This window comes from Larus michahellis, chromosome 1 (assembly GCF_964199755.1).
Source record: "Larus michahellis chromosome 1, bLarMic1.1, whole genome shotgun sequence".
Classification (NCBI taxonomy): Eukaryota; Metazoa; Chordata; class Aves; order Charadriiformes; family Laridae; genus Larus; species Larus michahellis.
This window is the reverse complement of record NC_133896.1, coordinates 174,763,438-174,778,342: the sequence shown is the minus strand read 5'-3', so window position 1 is coordinate 174,778,342 and position 14,905 is coordinate 174,763,438. Positions and strand designations below refer to the sequence as shown.

The 14,905-nt window shown below is 39.2% G+C and overlaps 1 protein-coding gene across 4 annotated transcripts in view; it reads right to left on the bottom strand.

Annotated features, from left to right (window-relative positions):
- RBM26 (RNA binding motif protein 26) overlaps positions 1-14,016 on the bottom strand; it is a 56,035-nt gene extending 42,019 nt beyond the window's left edge. For all 4 annotated transcript variants that reach the window (XM_074563359.1, XM_074563377.1, XM_074563367.1 and 1 more), the window contains exons 1-2: positions 13,547-14,016; positions 215-333 (exon numbers count right to left, since the gene is read on the bottom strand). In XM_074563359.1, the coding sequence (XP_074419460.1) occupies positions 215-333; positions 13,547-13,617 (190 nt within the window). In that variant the 5' untranslated portion in view covers positions 13,618-14,016. The remainder of the gene's footprint in view (positions 1-214; positions 334-13,546) is intronic.
- Positions 14,017-14,905: the final 889 nt, after the last annotated feature.

Sequence of the window (14,905 nt, the reverse complement as noted above, 5' to 3'; positions counted from 1 at the left end):
AATACCAATAGACACAAAACATATACCTAATATATGCATATTGCACTATACACGTTTTTTAAAGCAAATTACTTCATGAAAATTGAATTACATACTTCAAAGTAACACAGCTAACAAAGAGATAAACACATGATTCTATGGTAAAAGATTGTCTGAATGAATTAAACAAGACAGGCTTTTCACTCAAGCTTAATTGCTACAGCAAAGACCATACCTTTCTGAAGAAATACATCCAGCTGATCAACGCACAATGCCTTCAGTTCCTTTTCACTTTTATCCTTCTTTACCAAAGCCAGAACATATTTAGCTAGGGCAGATGGATCTGCATCACATCTGCAAATAGATAATTAAAAAAAAAAAAGCAGCAATTAAATTACAGAAGATAATTCTGAAACTGGTATAACCAATACATATAGAGGAACAAAACCTTTCCTACCAAAGTAACTGAAAAACACTCCGGGGTATTCTTTAAGACAGAGTCCAGATATGCAAGATACCTAAGTGTCACCTTTCTTTTACAAAGTAATTGCCTAGGATATTTCCAAACAATATTCCATGGAGCACCTCATAGCGAACTAGAAAGAACTATGTAGACTGAAACAGCTCCAACTGCCTAATAGTCTTAAGAACAACTACAAATACAACAACTACTTCCATAAATTCCCAATGACAAAATCAGTCATTCCGAGTGTAATACTAAGTGACTTAACAGGGAAAACTCAATCTACCCAATTACAAATGAATACAGTGATACAGCAGAAGTGATCTGTGCTATAAAAAAATTCAGACTCTCAGACAGATTCTTTGTCTGAAATATGATTTCAAAGAATCTCATTACTACCTACAAATGAACATCATAAAAAGCAGATTAACTGAAAAATCTTAATTTTGAAAGCCTAAAGAAAAAGTGTTCATACAATATTATCATGGAAATTTCCCTAAGAGGTACACAGACAACAAAGTGAAATTTAGGGGATCATTACCTGTTTTAGACATCTAAATTCAACAAATGAAGTACAGAGCATATCAGTGTAGAAATCAAAGAACTCAGAACAGAGTAAACTGTATATCCACATTAAGTATAACGTTATTTAATATAACTGATATAATTTTATTATAATGTTTCATGAATAGTCATCTACTATGAACTTTGTAGTGGTGTTATAGAGTAACTGTGACTACTGCAGAAAACCCTTTCACGCTTCATAATTCAAAACCACTAACTAACGAAATGGTTAGACACTGGTTTATCAGGCAGAACAGCAGCATCTTCTTAAATCGTTTAATCCCACATTTAGCACAAACCAAAGGAAGACCTTGGACCCTACAAAACCAGGCAGAATTTAACACATGTACACTGGCCACATGATACAGACAGCTAGCTTGTTTGGGTGGTGATCAAAGTTAATACTAGTGTTTTAAAGAAATACAAGAAGAAGAAAAAGTTGCACTGATGCATCCTAACTCCACATTCTTTCTAGCAAGAATAACTGAGAAGTAAAATAAAACTGCAATCAGGGAGTTGCACTGAATATGAGTATCACACATATACTGTTCCAGCACAGAAGTCCACTAGACACAGCGATAGAATAAAACTGCAGTTCTCAAACTCTTCTACATTAAAATAAGTGACATTTCAAAGCTGAAGCTTAATTATAAATCTGAATGTTGGTCATTTAAATTAGAAGTATTTTAGACACTGGACAAAAGAAACCAAGTCCTTCACCATACCACACTCCCTAATTCCTGTCTCCAAAGAAGCTACCTCTTGCACAGCACACAACGTTCTCCATGCAAACTTATCCAGTAAGCAAAGGAAGCAGACCTGTCGGCTTCCACCCTTAGGGGACCCTCTGGGTAGCCGGGGCCCAGCACAGAATGCTCCGAAGTTAAAGGTCAAAGCTTCAAACGTAACTCAGCATCCCCTAGAAAGCAGGCAATAGCAGAATTTCATGCTCTAAAAGCAACTTGAGCTGATCGGGGGCATATCACAGTATTCTGTATTAGTCTGCATTATTCATAGATACAGGAGATGGGACTTCACAATCAGTCTACATTGCTGAAAAACCTGCACACGCTAAACTGACAAAATGCAAATACATGCTGTTAATCGAAAAAACAGACTGCACACTGACTGAAAAATCTTCAGAAATGTTTTCCTTTGACTACCACATCTGGTTTGCCCCTGTTCAGATTTAACAATTCTTTACCCAGAAGAAAATGCCGTCCAAGCACCAAGTCATCTGGGAAGCAGCCACATAAATAGCCTCCTACAGTGAGAGCAGTAGGACTGCATGGTCTCTTTTACACTGCCAGCACCTGTGCACATCATCCAAGCAGATTAGCTGAAAGCCTGATGTTGAACAGAGTGTTTGTCATAGGCTCCAGTGAGGGTTCTCGTCCGGTACAGCCCTCTAGAGGCCCTAATGCCAGCAATTCATAACTTCAGTGCTTAAATTTGCAAAATTACCTTTTCTTTTTTACTGTTCCTTAATGCAACTTCAATGTCACTACAGAAGGTTTTCAGTCCTCTCCCAGTTTCAAGCTGAATCATGTCTCAGAAAATTAGTGTGCTATTTTCATATTATCTATCTATAGTCATAACAGGAAAACAAGGGGGGGGAGGGGACACTTTTTACATGATAATCCTCAATTCTTTTCTTTTTTCTTCTCCTTTCTGTTCTCCACAAAAATCAGATAAAACATTACTAGCTGAATTGTTTTACTTTAATTTCCACAAATTTGGTTCTCATCTGATCATATGAAGTCAGCTGTCATTGTTCAAAATCTGCTACAACTGATTGAAATGATGACACATGCACTCAAAATTACTTAGTGGAAATGAAAAAAAAAGTCAGTCTATAAGGTTAAAACCCCACTGCTGCTAGCTACTGCAATGAACTTGAATTTCCCATGTCCTAGCACCTATACAACAGCCTCATTTAAAGTTTAAAGAAATTCCTCTTTCATGAGCAGGGTAAAAATGAAAAATCTGGAAAGCCACCTAGACTCCAAAAGGTGTAACAAAACAATAAAACAAGCAAACAAACCACAAAATCCAATCAAACAAAAAAAACTTGTTAAAAATAACAAACAATTAGTGCTTTCCTCCCTTCCCATCAGTGGTTATTTTGGATATCTTACCAACATTGTTCACCCCAGAATGACATCAGAATTTCAACCCATCCACCCAACTCCAAGATACTTTCAAGAAAATATCTTCATTAAAAATGCACATCAATGTACTTTTAATTTCCAAAACACAGAAGCACTTTCTCCTGTCTTAGAATTCATCACTGTCTTAGAATTTATCACTCTGTATGAGATACAACCACATCTGAACAATGCAAAACAATCACACTGAACTCTATTATTCAATATGTCAGGGTAGAAATTCCCCTGTACCCAACAGGAAGAACTTACAAGCTTTCAAGTTAAAACTCTGTATTTATTTTGGCTGTTCAACAAATACTATTTTTTAAGAAATGGTAACAGATTAATTACTTCAAATTGATGCTAATTAAGCAATAATGAATACAATGCATTTTGTGGTAGAGTGAGATGGAGAAAATATTTTTGTAAATTGACAGTATGATTTCATGTGATTTCTTTCCACTTTTTAAAATTAAACTGCTAATGATCTTTACACAGATGAAGGCTGACTTCCTTTTTTATGTACTGACTTGAAACTTAGGTCTCCTCTTATATACCTGTTGTTCAAAGCCTGACAAAACCCACAAACAACTGATCTGTTTTCTCCACGCTATTGTGAAGACGATGCTTGTTTCTGTAGCTAGTATTTTAAAAAGATTTAACAAGGTTATAGTCTGATCTTTTACTGCTTTTCAGACTCATAAAAAGCTTCATTTTTTTTTTAAGTGATGCTAAAATTAAATTGCTAGCAACTTGAAGTGGTGGAAGAGAGGAATAACTGGTCTCTTGAAGTAAAAAAGAAATTAAAACTTTACAGAATTGTGAATTCATGAGATCTGAGTGAAAATGCCTGTATTTCATAGCTATTAAGAGTTCTGGATATTATCGTTAATGCTTTTGTTTGGGGGACAGCTGCTTTTTTTCAAAGCAATTTCTCTCTACCTTTTCATTCAAACTGAATTCTGAAATGTTGTCTATGAATTCTACATCCTTTGGTTTAGTCAAAATCTGCTGGTTTATAAGGGCCTTGAGTTTTTCTGATAAGCAAGTTCTTATGTTGTCCAGTTTGACAGTATTTTCTTACAGAATAGCAGCCTTTGTGAGTGAATAACATGCAATATGCTTGCTGTATACATGGATTTTTCACATATTTTGAGCTAGCTTTATAAGTTTTTCTAAACCTCTTTCTTGCATTTTATGCTCTTACAGTTGACATTGTTTTATTAAGTGATGTCACTTTAAAGAAAACAGGAAAGGCACGCTTTCAGATAGCTGCAAAAGATACTGTGGAAAAAAAGATTTGTGATAAGACCAAGGACTTATCATACAGTATATATCATGTATGATCTTGCAGATTATAAGATTAATAGAGAAAGGTCCTTAATTGACAATTCAGAAAAATAAGAATAGCACCTACACATTTCAAATTGTGTAAGTTGTGCTCAAAATTAAAAAAGAATTTATATTTCAATTCTAGTGTTCACTGGATGAAACTCATTTTCAGTTCTTAGATACAGATTTGAATGGTGCGGTACAACACAGATCTAAGCATAAATGGAATCTGTGCATTAAAAGTGTGACAGACATTTAGACAGAACTTCATTCTTAGCTAAAATCTGGCTACTAGAAAAACATTCACATGCATTTAAACACGTAGAACATTTCTCAACCTTGAATCTACATCCCCTCAACTTTCTGTAGGTGTATGCTGCAAGCAGTAATAATCATCAGTAATCACATAAATTTCTCCCCCTCTTTTCTCATTTCTTTAACAAACAAAAATCAGTTGGCACATGTAATCTGAACTCATTTCCACTGCAGCAAGTACATCCCGGTGCCTGCTACAATTAAACACCCCAGCACATTTTCTTACACCCACTTTCTGAATACATGATCCTAACTAGCAATGCTAAATGTTTTTACCTCTAGTAATGCTTTTTTGAAGAGTCTGTACTCTATCAGTCAGACAATATACAGTGTCTACTGCTCTATATAAAACAAGGGAGATCGCTCTTGTAACCCTGTTTTAATAAACAGTATTTAATATACAGGCATAGATGGAAGAATTCTCTTGTTAGAGCTCTAAGTGTTCTTCAGAAAATGACCTGGATACCTCCAACTGCTGTCCACCAGAGAAAAGCTTCAAAAAGTAAAGTAACACCCAATCAAATATTTTGCGCAATTGTAGGCGCAACAGTTCACAGCTGCAACAAACCTTGCAGAAAAGTTCAAAATCCCTCTTTCAAAATCATTTGTTTCTGATCTCATCTGGTTTTGCAGTCATTTGAAATCAGCATTTCAAATAAAGAAAATAAAGCAGAAAAGGAAAGCTGAAGTTGTTACAAGTAAATTTAAACCTTAACTATATATACATATTTTTAAATAATGAATGTTTGAGAAGGGAAAGTAATTTGACTGAAGAGGACTCACTTCTCTGTATAGTTTTTTTTTTTTAATTGACTACTTTGCAATTCATTAAACACCACTCAATCTATCCATTTCCAATACTCAGATTTACATATTTTAAAATATAAAATACTAAATATGTTATGAGAACACACTTTGATTTTTATAATCACTATGCAATTACAGGCATCAGGACGTGAAATACTTATTGAAATTGTTTGCAAAAAAAATGTTACTGGGGTAGATGTACATACAAACACCCTTATTAACAACGGAGCTCATACTGATTGAGAGAGTCTTTGCCAAAACAGCTAAAAGTAATTTAACAAGGCAGATAAATCTTTGTACATAAATATTGCATAAAAACCATTTTAAAAGATACTGAATAGAAGCACACAGTAAATAACTCTCAAGACTTAAGAAAGAAAAACACAAACTTTGAATACATATTTTGCCAGGTTAGTGCCTATGAATGTGTTTAAGCATCAGTACAAAAATACACATTAAAATGAATGACAGAACATGCTGCTTATTTGAGTATTTTTAATGTAAAAGGTATCAAAAGGGAAGGCAGATGTGAAAGCCTCTGTTGGACTAAATATTCCACTATCAACTGAGGACTTTGGGCATGTTTCCCCACCAGGACCCTGAACTCTCCATCAAGTAAATCTGAACATAAGGCCACTAGGACTCCCATTAGAATATTCACACCAACAGAAAAAAAAAAAGAAAAAAAAACAACTGAAATTCTTAAACCAAGAGAAGGAGGAAGAAATGCAAAGAATTAAAAAGTGGCAAGCGGGCTCAAGAATAATAGTTGTGAAGTTGATGAGAATATACCTGAAATAAAAATCACATATTTCAATAGCTTATAAATGTTGCCTATCCTACTCCAGTCTGACTTCCTCAAATAATGTTTTCCGTGACAAAAGCACAGAATGAGTAGAGATACATATTCTAGGTATCCTACATATACATCAAGCTGAAACCTTTTAAAGCATTAATTAATTAGCTTGAGGCAAGCTCTGAAACATCTAAACCCAGATACTTTCCCCTCAGAAAAAAACCCATATCTCCAGTGCTATGAAGTTTCTCACGCTGTTATTCATCATTTAAGTCAGTTCCTAATAAGCAAAGTAGCCACTTTGAACTAGAGCCTTAAAAAAGTAATTATTTCTGGACATTTCTTTAGAAGTAGTATCTACAGTATCTGGTGCAGACCTGGTACTATGGTGCTGTAGTAAACACTACAGAAATCAGTTTAAGAAAAGGATAATCCTTTATTTTGCTAAAAATCTCACTGCCATGGCAAAACAAACTGCTGCTTAAATTTTACAGTTATTACAACAACTCAACAATTACACAGAAAATAAATTTGATTTTTATAAGATTTTTGGCAATATAATTTAATTCATACTTTTCTACATGCCTTTTCTATTAAGAAAAATCTAGCATTCCAAAGTCTACCCTCTGGTGAAAATGTCTGGCAAATGTATGCAAATTCCCTAAGGGAGATATTCATAACTAGTGTTTAACTATATGTTACCTAACCTTTTTACCATCTGGAGAAAAAAAAAAAAACAAAAAACAAAAAACATCAAAACCCCTCAACTTTCCCATGCTGAAGCTCTCAAACTGTAATCTGGCAGTTTTCACAAAATGAACACAGTTACTACTTAGGGGGAAAAGTGTGCTTGGGGGAGGGAGAAGAATGAGGACAGAAAAGAAACTTCCATGACGTTTTCTTGTAACAAAAACACTACTTGTTCTTTTCAGACATATTTCATTGCCTTTCTTTCAAGCTAATGCCAAGACCCTTAATCTAGACTTCATTTTAGACACAGCTAGTGCACACACACTACCTTTTTAAAACACTAAAAAGCTACATTTTCATTTTTTAAAATTAATGTACAGACAAATAGGTGCTGCAAACCCTGAAACTAGTTCCTTGACAAATTTAATCTACCACAATACATTGAAACCACAAAAGCATGTCTGAACTCCTCCAGGCAGCAAATGGTCTTTCTGTAAAGGAAATAACATGCAGGTATACGTTATTTGTTGTACCCTGATCCCGGGAATTTACAACCTAAATTTCAGAGTCTAGTTTTGTTGCCTAAAGATTAATATTTATACTTCTCTAAAATACTTCTCAGTTCTTGACACTAACCAAGGTGGACATGGTTATGTTTGAAGGCTAAGACATGCTTCATATTTGCAGGGCTAAGTGGGTGCAGAAAAATGTACGTCACGTATTGGGCAGAGTAACCAGTCTAATTTAGGCAGTTGTACCATTCTGTTGTGTTGCTACTAAAACGAAAAACACTACAAAAAGCTACAGTGTTCAATAAGTAAAATGAATGACAGACTCATTCAGCATGATCCAACTTTTATCTTAAGACGCTACTGTAGATGAGAAGGACTACTCTTATAATGCTCACTTTCATTAACTCTTTAACAGTACTTAAAGCAACAGAAATATATTGAGAAATGCAGCAGCCTCTAATGCTGTTACATAAGTTACTGATGTCATTACAATAGTTCTAAATTATCACGATGCCCAGATCTGACATGTTCATACAGCTGCAACCAGTAACCAGCAGCTTAAAATGCCACCTCTAGATGCAAGCCAACTCTCATGTGGCAGAACAGCTGTCAGCGTGCTGGTTGTCCAACACACATTCAATGCAGAAAGCAAAAATCACCATAGCGTCTCCATGATTTGCGATGCAGCCAAGGGGTTCCATTTCGCTGCCTATGTTCCATGTAAGAAGAAAGGTTTCCTGTAACAGGAATAATTTTCTCCTCTATATTTTCTGCTTTTGACTATATCTTACCATATCAATATTTTAATTTTATCATAGTATTTTTACACAGAAGCTTAGCAGTATCTGCACTTTAAGTTAGGAACGTCAGTTTCTCAAATACAGCAGCTCTCCATGCGTCAGGTGAACACACTGTCAAGTTTCATAAGAGATGTAGAAGAGTAACTACCTAGTGTTAAGAGAAGGCTATACCAATGACGTGTATCTGTGCTTTATTTATCTTAGTTATAAATAGCTTAATGTAAAGTGTTAACAGAGTAAGTAAAATGAAGAGAAACATCTACTGCTTTTGAACTTCCTTATCAAGTTTCATGGGAAACGAGTGAAACCTGGTGGGTCAATGAGTGTTACTGGTAGGATGGCATGCCACATCTATGTAGAAAGAAATACCAAAGTTTTTCATTTTAACTTATTCTGTTCTTTCAGTATCCTAGCTTATTAGCATATTCCTTACACCACTGCTAAACCTTTTCTATTCACTACCTTTCTTAAGTAACTAGGTGAAGATGACTAACGAGTAACCAATTAACAATTAAGCAAAGATCCAAACAGCAAAAAAGATACAATGAACTTTAACAAAGAAAGGCTGAAAAGCATGACAAACAAAAATAGAACAGTGAAGCCATAACTGAATACCAGAACATATTGACTATTTACCACAAAATATTCTAACGATATACTCAAAATATTCTTTAAATTATTTGGATTTTATTCCCTCTGACATAAGTAATTACAAATACCATGATGACTTGCAGAATTAACCAATGCAAAAAATTCTTCAATTTTAATGAGGTATGCCTAAATACTGCATAAACATTGTTTTAGATATTTTTTCATCTTCCTTGCAGGTTTGATTTAGTACATGAACGTAAATACAGCGATGCGGAGAAAATTAGATATGGGAGCCTTAATCAAGTTGTAAGTAAAATTCAGCGGGCCACTGAAGATTTTAATTGAATTTATTTTACACAAAGTAATTAAAAACAAGAAAATTTTCCACTATAAAGAATTAGGGCAAGGGGGAGAACATTACAATGTTTTACAAGGCAAAATGGTGAGTGCAGCACTAGTACAAAAGACCTTATTTTTTTCCATAGGTAGAGGTTCAAACAAATAAAAATTAAAACAAGAGAGAGACATCCCTACTCGAAACTTTGCCAAGCCAGATCCTGATATTCCAGCAAGGATTACACACACAGTTTATACAAGATCTGGAACAGACTTGCAGAAAAGAAATCCATCACAATAGATATGGCTCAGTGAAGACGATGTTACAACAGGTATTAGAAGTGACAGACATAAGGTTGTATTCCAAGTTTAACATAATTTTAAAACACTTTACAAGAGCCATGTGATGGACAAGAAAAAGTGTATAACACTAGAAACTAAGCATACTGCTGTCTGCAAGCAACGAAGACAACTGTTGACAAATGCCTCCTTTACAGTGCTGGCTGGAGCTGAGCATACAAGATGGTTCTAGTCAAATACAGAGCAGCCACAGCACACAAAAATACTCCTGCCACTTTGTTTACACTGGTACTACATTGACACAGATGTATCTGTAATGATTCTGTGAGCATATTTAGCAATTCTCTGTACACCAACCTGAGCTGCTCAAACAGTTCTTTCCAAATGCACAAATGCAGCCTCTCTTCAGACAACTATATAAAGTTCCTAGAGAAATATCACCCCTCAAGCAGAGCTGGACTGTGTAAACTCTCCAGCATGGTAGCATTTTCAATTTCTGCCTCACTGCAACATGGTCAAACTCAGATCAGGAGTGTTTGTATGGAGGATCACTAAGGCTTTGCCAAAGGCATTAGAGCAGTCCAAAAGAAACAAAAAAACCCAACAACCTACCACAAACAAACAAAAAATTCCAAAACTTAAGTTCTCCATCATCCCTCTCCTCCAAACGTTCTTGTCTATGAACAGTGTTTCCCAGAGGCACCATGTGAAAGCAATCCAACAACCAAATGACATCCAGTCCATACAATTATAAAACACACTTTTTTCATTACACTAAAAAGTTAGCATTCTTGCTAATGCTTTAAAGTAGTAGTGGTTTAAAGATAAAATTTCATCATAAAATGAAACAATCTTTAGTGATATTGCCACCTTATAGTGCTGAAGCATTGTTTCAGAAACACATGTGTTATGGCCTTTGGAACAAACTATACATCCTGATTAAAAATGACAGTGACTTGAAAACAGACAACTTGGAAAGTAAAGCATATTCTAACTACTCAGCTCTACATACCTAGCACATAAATATAGACCTACGAACATGTGTATAAAATTTATTTACATACCTTCTTAAACACACTTTTCTCCTTAAAACTACCACGACAACAGCTCCATAATGGTCTAATACAGTGGTATGTTTCTTAGTCTAGGCAGGAAATTAATCTGCCTATCTTGCACCTAAAGGTTTCCGAAAGAGTTATGAGATAAAAAGAGCTGGCATGTTTGTTTCATTAAAAGGAAAAAACAAAAAAAATTATTTTCAGGATACAGTAACACCTCCAGAGGACCAGCACTTAAGGCCTCATTGTACTAGTAGTCCACCAACAGCAGTTACTTCTTTAGAAGTAACTTTAAAAGTAACTACACACTCAAATTTTCATACAGCCAGAAGCTATGGCTGTAGGCACACATTTCAAGCAGCTGAGATCAGAAGCAGCTCCAAGAGTATTTGACTGCTAGGAAACGATAATACTTCTCCACTAATTCCAACATTTATTAGAATAATGGAGTTACATAGGACTCTGCACAAAACTGAATGACAGCTGAATTTAACAGTCCCTGCTTGCTTGTTTCCTCCCAAAGCTAAAAATTCAGAGAACTCAACATCTTCCAGGTCAGCAACTCCCTACCCCATGACATCGTTTTCCAGCATGAAACCCAGATTTGAACTGCTCACACACTACATTAAACTTAACAGAAACATGCTGGTCCTTTTGGTACTAAAAAGCAGAAAATTGCACTGATCACAAAAGCTGAGAATCCCAATTTCATCCTTTAACTGCTGATTATCACTAGCAGATACCACCGTGCAATATTAAAACAAATACACAAACATTGAACAACCTGAGTTTTTTACCAGAATAAGAAGTTAATACTACAGATTGCTAGTGAATGGAGCTTGAGGAGAAAGCCTGAAGAACCATAACGATTTCCAGCTAAAATAGTATCTGGGCAAACTCTTGACACTTTTTATATTGTGAATAGGAGACTTTTATTATTCGCTGGTAAAGTCAACCTTCAGGTCCTGATGCATAAAACTCAAGAAAACCAGAAAAACTGTATAAATTAATTCTGGATACAGATCTGTAAAATCCAAAGAGCCTAATACATCTGCTCAATAAATGGATTTTGAAGTCAACTGAAGCCTTTCTGTAAACTCCATCAGCGGACTTCCAGTTTCATATTTCACAGAATTTAAAAATGCTCCTTGTAAAGTGTTTGAAGCTAATGTATCAATCTCCAGCTGCTGACCAAGAGGTAAGTGTTGATGACTTATCATTTCAAATTACCAACATATATTTTGGAAATGACAAGATCCTTCAAAGACAAATATTGTCTTTTCCAAGCCTCCTGACCACCATACTCTAAATACTGATATCAAACTACTGATTGCCATTAACAGAATATTCATGCAAGAAAGTATCCAGAGACCAACAGGGAGCATTCTGCACCAGAGGACTAGCTGGATCTATTACCACAGAACATAATGTGCTCTGTTATTCTATTATTACCTTACTGATGTGCTGTTATTCTAATATTACTTTACATTGACCTGAGAGGAATATTAATTTACCTTCCCAAAACTACACCTTTACAAGAAGATGATGCTTTTTTTTTTTATAAATAATAAAAAAAAAAAATAATTCTACCACAGTCTTAAGGGTCAAACCTTTTATATAAAGGCACTTAGTGTAATTTTCTGCAGACCTAATTCAAAGTCCACTGAAATTAAGTTCAAGACTCATCTATTTCAGTGTGGTTTGGATTAGGCTCTGTGGAAAAAAGAGAACACCACCCCACCCCCAAAAAAAAACCCACAAACAAAGCTCTCCTAAAAGTGTTCCAGCATTTTACAACTTATTCAAGTTATTTCAGCATAAGCCACACGAATTATACATGTACATACATATACTTAACTAATGGCTACAGAAGCCACAAAGCACACACGCCCCCGCCCCCAAAATTCAACAGCATCAGAGTAAAGCTGACAGGAGCCAAACATCTCAGAAGGAAAGTTAATACCAGAATTAACTTCTATGTTCTTTTTCTATTGAATCAAATCAAGCTCCAGCAATTTAATTCAGACATGTTAAAATGGTGTTTCCGAATGACAAGCGAAGTGCATGTTTTAATCTACAATGTCCACACTTCCAGAAGATGAAACATTTAAAACCAAGTCCACATCTCAGGTCCACTAAAATATCATTCAGAGAAGAAAGACACAGACTACTTGCAGAAGAGCCGCAATTACTCACATGAATGTTATGCTTTGAGACCAAGCAGGTATTCACAAATAGGCAAATTATTCTCTGGGGCTTCTACTCCCAAGCGCTCTACTGATGCAATTTTTATTCGGGGCGCAAGGGGAGAGAAACAAGGGAGCGTCCAATATTCAAAACAACTGAGAACGACGTGCGACGAATCTGCGTAAAACGCTACTGGGAAGATCCCAGGATCCTGGAAAACGTCCCTATGGCACCTAAGCTCTCTCAGAGAAGGTCACCGGACGGGGCGGCGACCCGTCGTTATTAACCTGTCCTTTACGGGGGCCGAGAGCAGGGAACAGCAAGCTGCACACGCACACACATTATCTCTCGCTTACCGTGGGCTACAAAGGGAAAGGCGAAGGCGGTCGCTAGGGGGGGAAGCTGCATCCTCCAGAGAAAGACGGTCCTACCTCCCTCCCAGCCGAGGACGGCCCCGGGAGAGCGGGGGGACGACGCAGCCCCCCATAAGAGGAGGCGGCCGAGAGTGTGTGTGTGGGGAAGAAGGGCGCCGGGAGGGCAGATGCCGGGACGCCCTCACGGGCCTCTCCACCACGGCCTTTCCCTCCCCTGAGGATCCCCGTCTTTTCCAAGGGGAGGTTGATTTTGGGAGGGGGGCGGGAGAGAGAGGAAGGGGTCGCGGCTACTCACATGGGCTCCAAGGTTTTGCTGAGCCAGGATTTCAGCGCCTCGAAGTTTTCTATGATCATTTTAACCACCATCCAGAGCGGCCCGGGCCCCCCGCCTCCCCGGCAGCAGCAGCAACAACGGCGGCGGGGTCCACGCCGCCCCGCCGACCGGGACCCCGGCTCCCGCCGCGCCTCCCTTCACCCGCCGAGGCCGCCTCCCGGTTCGGCAGAGGCCGCCTGGCAGGGGCCGGAGGCCCAGCGCCACGAAGGGGGCGGAACCACCCGAGCGGCGGCAGCGGCTGCTGCTCCCTGCGGGCCCCGCTCTCGCCCTCCTTGGGCCGAGGGAGCGCGGTCCGGCCGCTCCGCGGTTCCCCCCCTCCCCCGCCTCAGCGGAGGGCGGCGCGACCGATGGGCCCCGAGCGCGGCTCCGAAACGTGCCGGACAGCCCCCCCCTCGATCGGTCGGTCTATCTCTCTCTCTCCCCTCAGCCGCAGAGCCAGGCGGAGTGAGGGAGCGAGCAGCTAAGATGGCGGCGCCCCGCTGTCGCGAGAATAAGGAGTCTCGCGAGGACGGGCGGCGCGCGAGGGCTGGCGGGAGGCGGGAGGCGCGGCCTGTGGTGACCATCGGCCCCGGCCCCGGCCCCGGCCCCGGCCCCGGCCCCGGCCCCAGGCCCGGCTGGGAGGAGCCTGTCCCGCCCTCCTGGGAGGGGAGAGCCGTCCCCCGGCCTGCCGGGTTGCAGGGAGAAGCGCTGCAATAAGGAAAGGCGCCCTGGAGAAGCAGAAAGGGCCGGCACAGCGGAGTCGTCCCTCCCTCCCTCCCTCCCTGCCTTGACGCGAACTGCCACAAATGTTTGCAACTGACAGAAAAAAATAAATTATTTCTTCTTAGAAACGATCGGAGTACAAAATTTCTCTGAAAACATGGGTGTTGGCAGCACACTGCCGTGTCTTCCCGACTATAGGCAGGGCCCCGCGTGGGGTGGGGTGAGGGGCTGCCGTGGGCCGGCAGGTGCCAACGCTGATGGGCACATGGTGGTGCCCTGGCCGGTCCCGGCCCTGCGAGATGGACCTGATGGAGGAGATGAGCCCGTGCGGCTGCTCAGTCACCCCCAGAGGTAATGGCGGTGGGGCACACGGACAGGGCCCCCCCAAAAAAACAGCGCCCACCAGTGCGGGGCCTGCCCATGAAAAGTGAGTGGACGCAGTGGCTTTCGCCAGGACCCTGGAGTAACGAAGCGGTGAAAGGAAATGGCCACGGTGAATTTACCTCAGTCGGTTTGGTGGGCTTCAAAAAGGCGGGCATCTTAACCTGAGCTCCCAAGTGATCCCTTCTGCACAGTCAATGAACAAAGGTGAGTATTTTAAAGAAATGGTTCGCTCTG